Below are 14,475 nucleotides of genomic sequence, written 5' to 3'. Positions count from 1 at the left end.
CTCTCTGTCTCTCTCTCTCTCTCTCTCTCTCTCTCTATGCTTAAGCTTTGCTRTATATATAAAAAAAAGTAAACATTAATTAWAATGAATAGCTTTTAAAAATATAAAATTTAAATTATGGGCAATGATTATATAATAATTGTCTATACTTTATATATATATGTATATATACTGTATCTACGGGGGTATTGTCTTAAAGATGAGAATTTTMCATTAATATTATATATATATATAGTTTTTCAAGTTATATATTCTGTATATATATATATAATACATAAATTTATATATTATAGTAACAGTGTTGTTAAATACTGTAATTGTAATTGTTTTTCACATTTCAKTTGAAACAAACTTTTTTTTTATGAGAATAATATTTTTGTATTGTTTGTAATATTGAATTTTGTTTTTTTGAGTAATTAAAAAAATAGTTTAAAAACCCCTTTCAAGAGTCTATCAACAAAAAAAAGTTATTAAAAATCAATAGACAAGTGGTTATGCTTTTTGTATATATATATATTATAATAATAATTTTGTTGTTATTATTGTGTTATTGTTGTTGTATTGTWATTGTTGTGTAGTTTTTTTTAATGGTCAAAACTTTAACCTTTAAAGTATTASTAAGTATTACTAAAAAAATACATATAATATATATATATATATATATATATATAKTATATATATATATKATGTGGAAGGGGAGGGATATTCCCATAAATTTTTTTWTAAAATAGACTAATCCTATATCAAAGTCATCACATTTTTATTTATTTTTTTTTATAAAAAAAGTCAATTGTTTCTTAATTATTATTTATTTATTTTTTWRRCTAATTTAGTGTTTATAAAGCAATTATAGTATAAATATAATTTGTTAACTATTTAAAAAAAAATTAAATAAAAATAATTTTTTTCTATTATTATATCTAAAATAATTTGTTTTTTTTTTTGTTTATCATTTATYTTCTAATAATTATATTTATATTATTTCCTATATWAWATAAATATAATTATTTCTGACTTTATTTTTGTTTGTTTGTTTGTTTGTTTAATTTATTTTAATTAGATAAACCACACATATTTATATGTTTATATAATTATAATTTTGTGTGTATATGTGTTTGTRTTTTTTAATTAGTWTACATTATKAAAAAAATCAAAATTTGTATTTTTGATAAATAGATTTTTTWTTGATTATGTTGTCAWAAACAATTTATACAATTTGTTTTGAAATCACTATTTATACCACAAATATATAATATAYAGTTATTATATAACTACCGGTTATATGAGTCAAATTGTTTTGTATATTTATATATTAAAACAAAAAACATTTTTAGTTATTACTGTATAATAATAATTATTAAAAAAAATTATTACAATATATATGTTTGACATCCTTGACATACCAGATGTGCCATTGAATTACAACAACAACAAAAATAGCATAAATCATAGATAAATAAAATTATTTTAAAATATATAATTTTATGCAATTGTCAAATAGCTATAGCTAACTAATTAAATTTTTAAAAAATATATTTATGAATATTCAATGAATCAAAAAAAACAAAATAATAATTAYCTGAATACTAGTTTCTCGTTTATAATTATAAAAATGTGTTTTAAATTCAATATAWATTATATAAATTAAATTATTATGCAATTATTTTTGTATGCATTTATTATATTTGTATTATTTTTTATTATTATGAGATAATAGATGTTAATAATTTTTATAACTATATTTATATAGTATAAGAATAATATATTAAATATTAAATTATATATTTTGTATTACAGTATTATTAATATTAATTTTAATTAAATCTATATATTTATATTTAGTATATATATATATATATAGATATATATATATATTTAATAATATTTAATAACTAATTMCWRWTTAATTTAATTAAAATGTTTGTCTCAACTAATCAATTGGTTTTTTTTGAAACAATATTGACCACACAAAAAAAAGCCAACACCCCCCACCCCCACCAAAAACTAGCGGCTCTAATGTTGTTTGTGAGGCATAACAACAACTATAAGATCGACATATCGGACSACYTCAAGTATCAACAGTACGCCCGCGGCTCTKAWAAACCGTCTGATCCGCCACTCAAACGTGTGGTGCCGGTGCTSCTGATGGCGGGCCAGTCGTCSGACTGTTTTATGCAATACCATAAGCATGAAAATAACTACCAACTGATTGATWMRGAAACGCAAAACATAACTGTCCTTAACCATGAARGTATCGCCATAACGGATAAGCTCCAGTACTGTAACTATTAGCAAACTTTTGTTAAACTCAAWGGTCTGTCTGATGAGGCTCTGGTCRSCSATTGTCCGCTTAATTGACCGATAGATGTACACCAATGATAGTATATAGACCAKKAGATTGGCCACTACCCGAMMCTTATTGTCCCATACGATAGACATACTGTTCCCCACTCAAACACACACACACACACACACAACTACTTTCAGTAATATATATATCATATATATTGATATATTTATCTTAAATATCAATCAAATAACTTAACGATATCTATAATAATAATAATAATGTATAATAAGTAATAATAAGTTTCTCTGAATTATATAATGTATTTTAAATATTTAAAATGCAATTTGAGATTTAATTATTTTTTGAAWTTATATATACAGTATATCTCGTGATTTATAATTTCCAATATTTTTTTTGTTGGTAATATACTGTACACTTGTAATATAATTAGATTTAATAATCAAAACAAAAAAATTAATAATAATAATAATAATTAATATGTTAGAAAAAACATAAAAAATTTTCAGTATATATATATATATATATATATATATATATATCTAGTTCACATGAAAATAGCAAATTAATTATAGGAATTATCGTCTATTATATGATTATACTGTATATACTGTATATTATAGTTTTCAAAGGTCGACAAAAAAAACTATTTTTTTTATTTATTTTTTTGTTAGTTTTTTTTTATATCTCGTTTAAAGAAAAGGGGTTTGAGGTTTAAAACAATTAGCGACAAACATATCATCATTTAAACACAAACAATAATATATATATATATATATTTCCGAAAAATATAATTAYTTAATAAASATAATTGTGTAACTTATATAATAATAATAATAATTTAGTTTTATTATAATAATATAATATATAAGTGTTAAACACTGGGTTTTTGTCCGCTAYTATTATTATTAGTTAGACTATCATTATTATTATTATTATTATTATTATTACTACCCGGGAGTCTATCATCAGCTGTACCGTTGTTAGCACCGGCATCTGTTTGCTGGTGGWGGTTGTRTTGTTGGCTGTTATGAACCCACACTTGTTTTCTGTAACCTGTTTTCACTGGCATTGGTGTGTCGTTTACCTCTTGTTTCAAAACTATAGTACAATATTTGAGTAAATTATTTGAATGTTTAAAAAAGTTAGATAATATATCCACAAAAAAATTAATTCATATTTTTTTTTGATAAATAATAGTTTATTATTACTTTGTTTTATACGCCGATACCARCGTTTACGTCCATCCGACGACTGTCCACCATCTGGGATGTTGTCCTAACCTGACCACCAGTTCCTCTCCTATTAATAACTATCTGACGCCTGTAGCCGACAACAGGAGCACCGGTATTATMGGATAATAGTTTGTCGTCAATGATTTCCGAGTAGTCATTATTATTATTATTATTATTATTATTATTATTATTATCAATTGGTAGACATTGTGTACAATAAATTATTGATAATAATAATAATACAAATGTTGTTAATAATAAATTCATTGCAATAAAACAAATGAAAATTTTTAGATTAGTATCTTTTAATCCCCAAAAAATAAAATAAATTATATATACAATAGATTTACACTGTATTTACWCAAATAAATTAACTTTTTTATTATTATTGTATAGTAGGCTTAATAAACTGTATATATATATATGTGTGTGTACTTAATTTGAAAATAAAATTATATTAAATTTATATATATATATRTATATATAAACTGTTTTACACAAAAAAAAATAATATAAAATAAAAATAATTGTAACATATATATTAATATAACATAATATTTTTTTTGAAAAAAATTATTAATTTTTAAACTAATTTAGAAWTTTTTTGTTAAAAAATATTTTCCATAAAAAACATATTTTTTAATATACTAGTAAACTATTTTATTAAAAAATGAACAAGTTACGTTTTTATAAATAGATAAATATAATATTAAAATATATTATTTAGGTTACATTTAAACTAAATTATTTAAATTAATTTTATTTTTTTTTTGTGGATAATAATACTGTAATAAATTTATAGCATATTTTTCATGTATAATATATATATATATATATATTTATATTTAATTAAYAAACAATTTATTTAATATGAATTATTTGTCAATTAATTTAGTCAATAAATATTGAGTTAATAATTCATATATATATATAAATTATATGTAATAAATTCACACAAAAAATAAGAGATTAAATGATAACAAATATAKATTACTATTATAATACAATAAACATTAAATTATAATTTTATTAGCACTTTATTTACTTTAATAACTATATTAATATTATACTGAAAAAAAACTTATACAGATATATATCAAATAAATAATATAAATAAATTATTATACCGTTAATGATTAAAAAAAAGTGTGATGACTATTTCATATGAAATTTATTTACATAACAGTTATTATTATTAATTAATAATAATTTTTATAATACAACTAATTCTCCAAATAATTATTATTATTATAAGATAACACAAAAAAAATTGTTTCCTTAAAAAAATTATCAGAATATTCCAGTAATAATAATAATAATAATAATTAAATAATAAGTCATAGGGTGTTAACTTAATAACTATTAGATTAACTCAACAACAAAAAAATATAGTAAAATATTAGTTGAAAAAAATAATACTAATAAATGTATTGGTTTTAAATAATGATTTTAATAATAGTATAATAATAATAATAATAACATTTAGTTAATAATTTTGTTTTTTTCTATATAGCAATAGTTGTGATTTTATAATCTTAATAAAAAAATTATTTTTTTTAAATCAAATGGATATCTATAATAATAATAATTTTTTATTGTTTTTTTCATTAATTTTGTTGTCAATTATTTTAATTATTAATSAATGCGACTGTCAGGCCATCAAATTTAATAACAATAATTATAATAATTGTAAATTAATTAATTTGATTAATATTTGGTAATAATTTTTTTAATWTATATATATATTATTTTTTCAGTCACCCGACGACCGGCCCATCAGTTTCTATATCCGACACTCACCGAAAATAATGAAATCAAYACAAATGGCCGGTCGKCTGATCGGCCACTGTTCTACCCGTACGGCGAGGACGACTACTTGACCACAATTAACTCAATGAAACAGATGCACGACCAGCCCCTACCGTTTAGGCTACCGTTTTTTGGATTTGCATTTCACTATATTTGGGTATTATTATTATTATTTAATTAATTAATTAATTAATTATCTCTGATATATTGACATAAATACAAAATACTATCCAATCAGTTATTAAAACTGTGGATACATATAGTGTATGCATTTTTTTGTGGATAGTATCCAGGTTAAACTAGTAATCAATTATTGTTTTATTTATATTAAATATCTAKTAAACCATACATTCAATTTAAAATTGACCATGAACATATTTGTAGATAATATTAATAACTCAATATTATTGTATAATTGATTATTTATTTATTGATTAAATTGGTAAAATTAGCTAGATAATTTAACTAGTATACTATGTCGATGCTATTGTATTATCTAGTTAATAATTTTACAATCAATTAATCAAAAAATAAAATTAATCAATTAAACAATAATGTTAAGTTATTAATATTATCTATACAATTATGACCTTGCTACATTTTTAAAAAAATTGAATGTATGGGTTATAAAGATATTTAATATATAAACTAATTAGTGGATTACCTGTTTAACCTGGATACTATACCCAAAATGCATACTACATATATATATAWATATATATCAGGGTTGCTAAAGGTTTTCGATTTCAGGGGGGGGGGGGGGGGGGGGGGGGCAAAATTTTTCGAAAATCAAGATATTTTTATATATATAAACGACAATTTTTGCCAAATTTGAGTAAATTCCCACTAAATTCCCCCTTAAATTCCCACTAAATTCCCACTAAATTCCCCCTTAAATTCCCACTAAATTCCCACTAAATTCCATATATATATAAATATATATATATATATAAATTCCCACTAAATTCCCCCTTAAATTCCCACTAAATTCCCCCTTAAATTCCCACTAAATTCCCAATAAATTCTCAATAAATTCCCATTAAATATTATATATATATACATATTTGCAATACTGATAATAACCAATAAAACTGTTTAATAATCTATTTTAAAAAAAAATTAGATACATAAGGATGGCTACGTGTGCTTCAATAAGGGCCTGAAAAGCTATACATTTCCCGTATCGTTTCCTACGGTACCSGAYGATACTAATCTRGAAGARGATCCGTCAATGATTGCCATATGGTTTGCCCATCAGGACATACCAGCCGAAGTGGACGGTTCGGGCGTATACTATAGACTGGTAGATATGGGCACTGAACAGGACGAGGATCTAACAAAAACAATACTCTGGGACTTTGATACAGCAATGTCCGGATCGGCCGGTTTTGTACCGACTTTTGTTATGATAATTACTTGGAAAAACATGACGTTTGCCAATAAACGACCCGATCGTCCACTTAAGGTATGGCTTACAACACCCTATTATTTAAAAAATATTTGTATTATAATTGTTATAATTTTTTAACAATTATTGTTTACTGTTAGTGTAGTATTTAAAAACAACAGTTTATAACTATAATAAATATATTTAATTATTATTAATATAGGATTCAATATGTTTGTTTTTTGTTTGTTTTTTTAATTAAAAATAGGGGTTAAACCATAAAAATTTTATTTTCTATTAGTAAAATATTTAGTAAAACTTTTATAACCTTACAATAATGTGTATATATTTTTAATGGGAATTAATGGGAATAATAATACAAATTTATTGTGACATACAATCTATGGGTAAAGTTTGAAGTGTTTATTAATTTTTTTTAATACGAAAAATATTATATTAAATAATGTTTTTTTATATAATTAATTATTTGTTAGTCAATCAAAATAAAAAAAAATGAATGAAAAATAATTTTTATTATTTAACTTTTAATTTTGGGATTTATTTCAACAATTACTCTCTCTCTCTCTCTCTCTCTCTCTCTCTCTCTCTCTCTCTCTCTCTATATATATATATATATATATATATATATATATATATATATATATATATATATATATATATAATATATATATATACATGCAATTGAATATAATATATATATAAGATATAAATATAACGTGAACTTTAAAAGATAGTAATAATACTAATAATATTTAAATTAAGATTTCGTTAAAACTTTAATATTTGAAAAAAATATTTTTATACATATATATATATAAATCTATTAATAAATGTCAAGTTTATAACCAATTAATGATAAAAAAAAATGATATCCAATATATTAGTCCAAACATTAATTTGTCAATTAGTGATCATCACTGTATCAACTGTATCACTGTATAACAAATCATACGATACAAATCAGTTAATTAGTGACAAAAATTTGATGTTTGAAAATGTTAGCGAAAATAATAATTTAATTAATAATGATTTAATTGAAGACGACATTCAAACAGTCACTTATGATCCTAAAAATGAATTCATACGATTTGATCCGCAAAATCCACCCACAGTTAATTGGAGTTCATATTCAAATAATGTTAATCGTATTGAACCTACCGGTGCCCGACAATACACTATTATTATGATGGTGATAATGATAATAGCAGCCAAACAACCCTATTATCTAATCGGTTTATTTTGTTGTTGTTGTCTTATTTATCTTCATCATCTATGCTTTTAATGTTTGCCATCAATTAGTAGATATGTTATTATATTTTAGCAAAATATTTAATAATAATAACAACAAAAATACCACAAAATTTTATTATCAAATTATTTTTTTTATTGGTTTATATATATTTTTTGTTGTTTTGATTAAAAACAATTAATTTTCAACAAATATTATTATTATTATTATTTATACAAAATACATATATTATATATTTTATGATATATGATGTATATTCAACAACAAAAATCTATGCATTTATTTAAATTAAAATTAAAATATATTCATAATTTCCACAAACATATATCAAATATCTATTTGTATTAATAAATGTTTAATTTTATTGATTATTATTTTTTTTAAAAATTTAAACAAATATGAATTATTTTTAATTATTATTATTATTATTTATACAAAATACAGTATATATATTATAATATATTTTATGATATATGATGTATATTCAAAAAAAAATCTATGAATTTATTTAAATTAAAACTAAAAATATTGATAATTTCCACAAACATATATCAAATATCTATTTGTATTAATAAATGTTTAATTTTATTGATTATTTTTTTTAAATTTAAACAAATATGAAGTATTTTTAATTATTATTATTATATTATTTATACAAAAATTTTATTCTAATATTTATTATTTTATTAATTTTATATTTTATTATAATAACAAATTTCTATTTGTTATTATAATAATAATAAATGTTTGATTTTATTGATTATTTTTTTTACTAATTATTATTATTATTATTTATTAGACAAATACCTATCAGATGATCATCGGAACCGACGAAATATCTTCGTTTGTATTCTTCAACTACGAATGGATCACTTGGATCACACATCTGGACAATTATGACGGTCTCAATGGTCCGCCAGCTTTTGTATGGCCATCCCATCCCAGTTGTCTTATATATATATATAAGTATAGGACAGTTAGTTACTAATTGTTTCATATATATATAGATCGGTTTCAATGCTGGCAACTCTACCCGTGCTTACGAATATCTGCCGTACAGTCAAAACCCCAGGGTATCACTGCTACCGGTGCTCGGCTACGGCAACAAACTGTTGGGACGGTTTATCTTTCAAATAGACAATGTCCTGTTTACCGGTGCGTGCGTCAACAAAGATCTCGATCCGAATCTACCCGATCGACTAGGACTGACCACATCGATCAACTATATATTGAGTTTGGGCGGCGAAATGTTGAACGTAACCGGACCGTGCTTTTCGCCCGACAGTGTTATCACCTGTAGGTTTGATAGTTGGAAAGTTAAGGGAAAGTTTTTTACCGAAAACATTGCCTCCTGTATAACACCGGCGGTCATGTTTGAAGGTATGTTAGGTTTGAATCCATGAATGAGTGGGTTATGAGTGGGTTATGAGTGGGTTATGAGTGGGTTATGAGTGGGTTATGAGTGGGTTATGAGTGGGTTATGAGTGGGTTATGAGTGGGTTATGAGTGGGTTATGAGTGGGTTATGAGTGGGTTATGAGTGGTTATTAGGGGTAATGAGGAGCCTGTATAACGGTTAGGTTTGAAGGTATGTTAGGTTTGAATTATAATGAGTGGTAATGAGGGGTAATGAGTGTGTAATGAGTGTGTAATGAGTGGGTTATGAGTGGGTTATGAGGGGTTAGGAGTATAGATAGATAGACTATATTTTGTTTATTGGTGTCTATAGGTTATGTCGATTTGACGGTAACAGTAGATGAAAAAACATTTTTCTATACCCGGATGTATATTCGTAAGTATAGTCCAATTATTATTATTATTATTTTATGACTTTCCCATACAATTTCCAACATATGTATAGAATCGCCGGAAAGTAGACGCGAGTTTGACGTATGGGTACCACAGGTTGAACTATTGGAAAAACTGCCCGACCTATTGGACAGGGAGACCAATCAAATGTCCATACGCTGGAACAATGATCTACTAAACTGGGACGGATCATCGAAATTGGTAACCATATCGATATGGGGCTATCAGGAGATGACCGATTCACTGTATCCGACACTCAAATGGGTGGCCGATATAGTCAAAGCAATTCCCAATTCAGGCGAATATCTACTGGATTTGAATCAATTGCCTGACATTAGACTCGACCGATATGACTATCATTTTGGGTTTATTGGTGTCAACCAGACTGACGAAGAGTTTACGATCACTCAGTGGAGTAAACCCATGCCATTAGGTATGGCCTGAAGTTTTTTTTTATAGAGAGAGAGACAGACAGACAGAGAGACAGATAGAGAGACAGATAGAGAGACAGATAGAGAGACAGATAGAAGAGAGAGAGAGAGAGAGAGAGAGAGACAGAGAGAGAGAGAGAGAGAATGACATAAACAGAGAGAGAGAGAGAGATAGATAGACAGAGAGATAGAGAGAGACAGAAAGAGAGAGAGACAGAGAGAGATAGACAGACAGACAGACAGACAGCGAGACAGACAGCGAGACAGACAGCGAGACAGACAGCGAGACAGACAGCGAGACAGACATAGAGATAGACAGACAGACATAGAGATAGAGAGAGAGAGAGAGAGAAAAAAAAAATGTGTTGTAATTGTTTTGTCCTTTTTTTTGATGGAAAGGTTGGTTTTTTCGTAAACACTGGCGCCGAGAGTACGGCGCCAAATGGCAGGAACGGTTCTGTACGGATTGGTTCGAGCGAGAGTCACAGGAGGACCGGTTCGCCATAACGGTTACCCGATGCCCGTGCACTGTTAGCCAATCGGATCTGGACAGGGGCCGCTTTTCGCCCGATCAACAGTGCAATGTTATCGATAAAAAATGCGATGCCCTACATCACGGCGCCCAACATTGTGTCCGTACATCCAGACCATCGTATGACATACCAGTTCATCACTTTTGCTGCTGTTATTAATGAATGTTATTTCCAGTGTCGGCGGTTCCGGTCAGCAGTGTTGCTACGATGACTACGGAGAGCTCATACAGAGCGCCGACACTATGTACGGCGGACGGCCTTCGCGTTCATTCATTTACGGCAAACATCCGTTCAAAATGCGAATGATGGTCAGTCTCAGTATATATATATATATATATATATATATATATATATATATATATATATATATAGTGGACAGACATCAACCATTAGACATGTCTTTCCCCTATAAATACAATTAAACAATTGATCGGTAAAACGGTCAGTCAGTATATATATAGTGGACAGACATCAACCATAGACATGTCTTTCCTTATATATATATATATATACTGTATATGTATATAATTAACCAATTGATCGGTAAAACGGTCAGTCACTATATATATATATATATATATATATAGTGGACAGACATCAACCATAGACATGTCTTTCCTCTATAAATACAGTATATATATTTAATTAACCAATTGATCGGTATAACCCCTCCCCACCCATTTGATTTAGACCCCGACACTTGCCTTCTGGCAGTACGATATTATGCCGTTTTTCTACTGTTGCAAATGGGCGCCCAAAGAGGACAATAGTAAGACCTGCCAAATGTTTAACTACTGGCGCACATCACAGGACTGTTCATCCTATCAATCGCCCGGACTCGGTATACAAACAAACATTAATTAATTATTTTTATTAATTAGACCAACAAATATATACTGTATATATATACCAGGGTTGCGAAAGGGGAGGGGGTAGAGTAGGTTAAGGCCACTGGGAATTTACTGGGAAGTTATTGTGAATTTATTGTGAATTTATTGGTAATTTATAGGGAATCTATAGTGAATTTATTGGGAATTTACTGGAAATTTATAGGGAATTTAGTAGTTATTTATTGGGAATTTATTTTGAAGTTATTGGTAAGTTATTGGGAAATTATTGGGAATTTACTTAAATTTGGTAAAAAATTTTTGTTTAAAAATGTTATAAAATTGTTATATAAACCCCAACCTATACCCGCCAAGTTTTTTCGGAGATTTTTGCCATTTTAACCCCACCCCCTATACCCCCCCCCCTGAGATCGAAAACATTTCGCAACCTAACAACTAATACATATATTTTTTTTTTGTTAAAAAAAGCGTCCATTTTTGGCGATCCACATATCATCACATTTGACGGCACTAACTATACGTTCAACGGTAAGGGCGAGTATGTGTTGGTGCATACGGACAATCCGGTCCATAAGTTGGACATTCACGCCCGGTTCGAACAGTTGCCGAACATGAACGGTACACATTTGACCGCTGTGGCCGTCCGGGACAATGTRTCGGCAATAGTCGAGTTTCGGTTGCGGCCGCCGGCCGCCCGATGGCATCAGCAGATATTTTTGATCGCCGACAAAGAGTATCTGTTCTATTGGGCGGATAATATGCGATCGATTCACGCCCGCGGTGTTACCGTCTACGAGCCGGCCGGCATCAGAAATATGTCGCACATGATTGCGATGTTTGATTCGGGCGCCGGCATCGAAGTACTGGTCAGTCCGGTCGGATCGCTTATACTGCACGTCTATCTGCCGAACACTTTCATTAATAATACAAAAGGACTGTTAGGTTTGGGGTCCGGGAGAATACTTTTCCGATCAAACGTTTATATATATATTATTATTTTAACCTCAGGTTTCTGGTCTAACGATCCGACCGATGACTTTACGCTACCGGACGGTACACGCGGTCCGAATCCACAGGGACTCAATCTGCGGCAAACACACACCGAGTTTGGCCAGAAATATCGCTTATTGGAGACCAGACAACAACATTTACCGCAGAGTCTGTTCTTTCACGATGTGGTCAGTCATTCGCATTACGACGACAACAAATGGGAGCCAAAGTTTGAGATCASTGCCGACGATCTCAGCGATCATCCGGAAATCGATAGGATATGTAGYGATTCCCAGTCGTGTGTWTACGACTATCTGGTGACCGGCGACAGCRGCTATGGCGAACAGACTAAGAAAACWGAGGCCATGTCTACGAATATGCTTCAGGATATCAGCCGAAAGGTAGGTGTAAGACAGTGGTCGCATAAAATTATCTCTCTCTCTGTCTCTCTCTCTCTCTCTCTCTGTCTCTCTCTCTGTCTCTCTCTCTCTCTCTCTCTGTCTCTCTCTCTCTCTCTCTCTCTCTCTCTCTCTCTTCTCTCTCTCTCTCTCTCTCTCTCTCTCTCTCTCTCTCTGTCTCTCTCTCTCTGTCTCTCTCTCTCTCTCTCTCTCTCTCTCTCTCTCTCTCTCTCTCTCTCTCTCTCTCTCTCTCTCTCTCTCTCTCTGTCTCTCTCTCTCTCTGTCTGTCTGTCATATATCATATATTATTTTTTTCAGGTAATCCGATGTCCAGCGCTGCCGAAGCCGATAAATGGTCGCAAAACCGAGAACCGATACTGGCCGGGAACTATCGTACGGTTTGCCTGCGACGAAGGCTATCGGCTGGTCGGCTACGAAGTACGCCGCTGTCGCGAGGACGGTCTCTGGTCGTGGGGTGTCGAACCCGAGTGTATCCGAGTGGTCACCTATTCGTTGATATTGTCGGGCATATTTGTCGGTGTAATTCTACCGATTCTGGTCATTATCGTATTGTTTGTCCTGTGCTGGCGACGCGGTTACGGTAAATCCGGTTATTACGCACCGCAACGAAAACATCCGCAGCCACCACCACCAGTTCAGCCGCAACGACCGGCACCGGCAATACCATCGACAAAGACGTATCCAGTGATCGACAACAACGACAAAAAACCGTTGGTAGTCAACAACGATACTAACGGACCAACAGATGTACGAATAGCGCCAAAGGCCGAACTGGACAAGTCKTTGAAGTCCTTGACGTCAAGCAATAAAAGCTATAATGTCGACAACCATTTTACCGACGATGATGAAGACGCCAGTGATGCCGACGGCAGCGCTAGCGATGATCAACTGGGAAGCGATGAACAAGATCTAGGAGTTGTCAAGTCGTTACAACAACAGACCCGTCCGTATTCGGCCAAGTTATGGCCAACTGAGAGCCGTAGCCGAAGTTAACAACAGTCCGGCCGGCGGCGGCGGCCATAGGATGACCASCTATAGGTCCGATACATTAGTTTAGGGGCTAATCATAATAATCATAATAATTGTTAATACCATTTAAATAATAAATACTAAAACAATCAACATATTTATTATGAATATATATATATATAAATATATTTATATATAATATATAATTATGATTATATAATATTATTATTAGAAAAAATATTGTATTATTAAAATAACAACAAAAAAAATCAAATGATAAAAAAAATTATTATTCAAAACAAAACATATTATTTTTTACAATTATTGCAATTAGGGTCCAATATATACTGTAAATCATTAGCTAATAATCTATTGCTTAAAATGAAAATTCATATATCAAAAATAGCAATATATTAATAATTATAACTTAGCAATATATAATTAATGGTAATTTTTTGCGATTATATA

At 29.0% G+C, this 14,475-nt stretch overlaps 1 protein-coding gene across 1 annotated transcript; it reads left to right on the top strand.

Annotated features, from left to right (window-relative positions):
• Positions 1-2,016: 2,016 nt before the first annotated feature.
• Positions 2,017-14,094, top strand: LOC128956203 (protein mesh-like). Its single transcript, XM_054301893.1, has 14 exons — positions 2,017-2,281; positions 3,509-3,655; positions 5,301-5,509; positions 6,476-6,817; positions 8,809-8,934; positions 9,017-9,389; positions 9,738-9,800; positions 9,870-10,250; positions 10,648-10,900; positions 10,957-11,089; positions 11,472-11,622; positions 12,098-12,571; positions 12,638-13,020; positions 13,336-14,094. The coding sequence occupies exons 1-14, from the start codon at positions 2,017-2,019 to the stop codon at positions 14,029-14,031; spliced, it is 3,996 nt and encodes a 1,331-aa protein (XP_054157868.1). The 3' UTR covers positions 14,032-14,094.
• The last annotated feature ends 381 nt before the right edge of the window (positions 14,095-14,475 follow it).

Source organism: Oppia nitens, unplaced genomic scaffold, assembly GCF_028296485.1.
Source record: "Oppia nitens isolate AA-2021 unplaced genomic scaffold, nextdenovo-longstitch-racon4-pilon3 scaffold12_pilon_pilon_pilon, whole genome shotgun sequence".
Taxonomy (NCBI): domain Eukaryota; kingdom Metazoa; phylum Arthropoda; class Arachnida; order Sarcoptiformes; family Oppiidae; genus Oppia; species Oppia nitens.
Note: the sequence above shows the minus strand (reverse complement) of the source record. Positions and strands in the feature narration are given on the sequence as shown.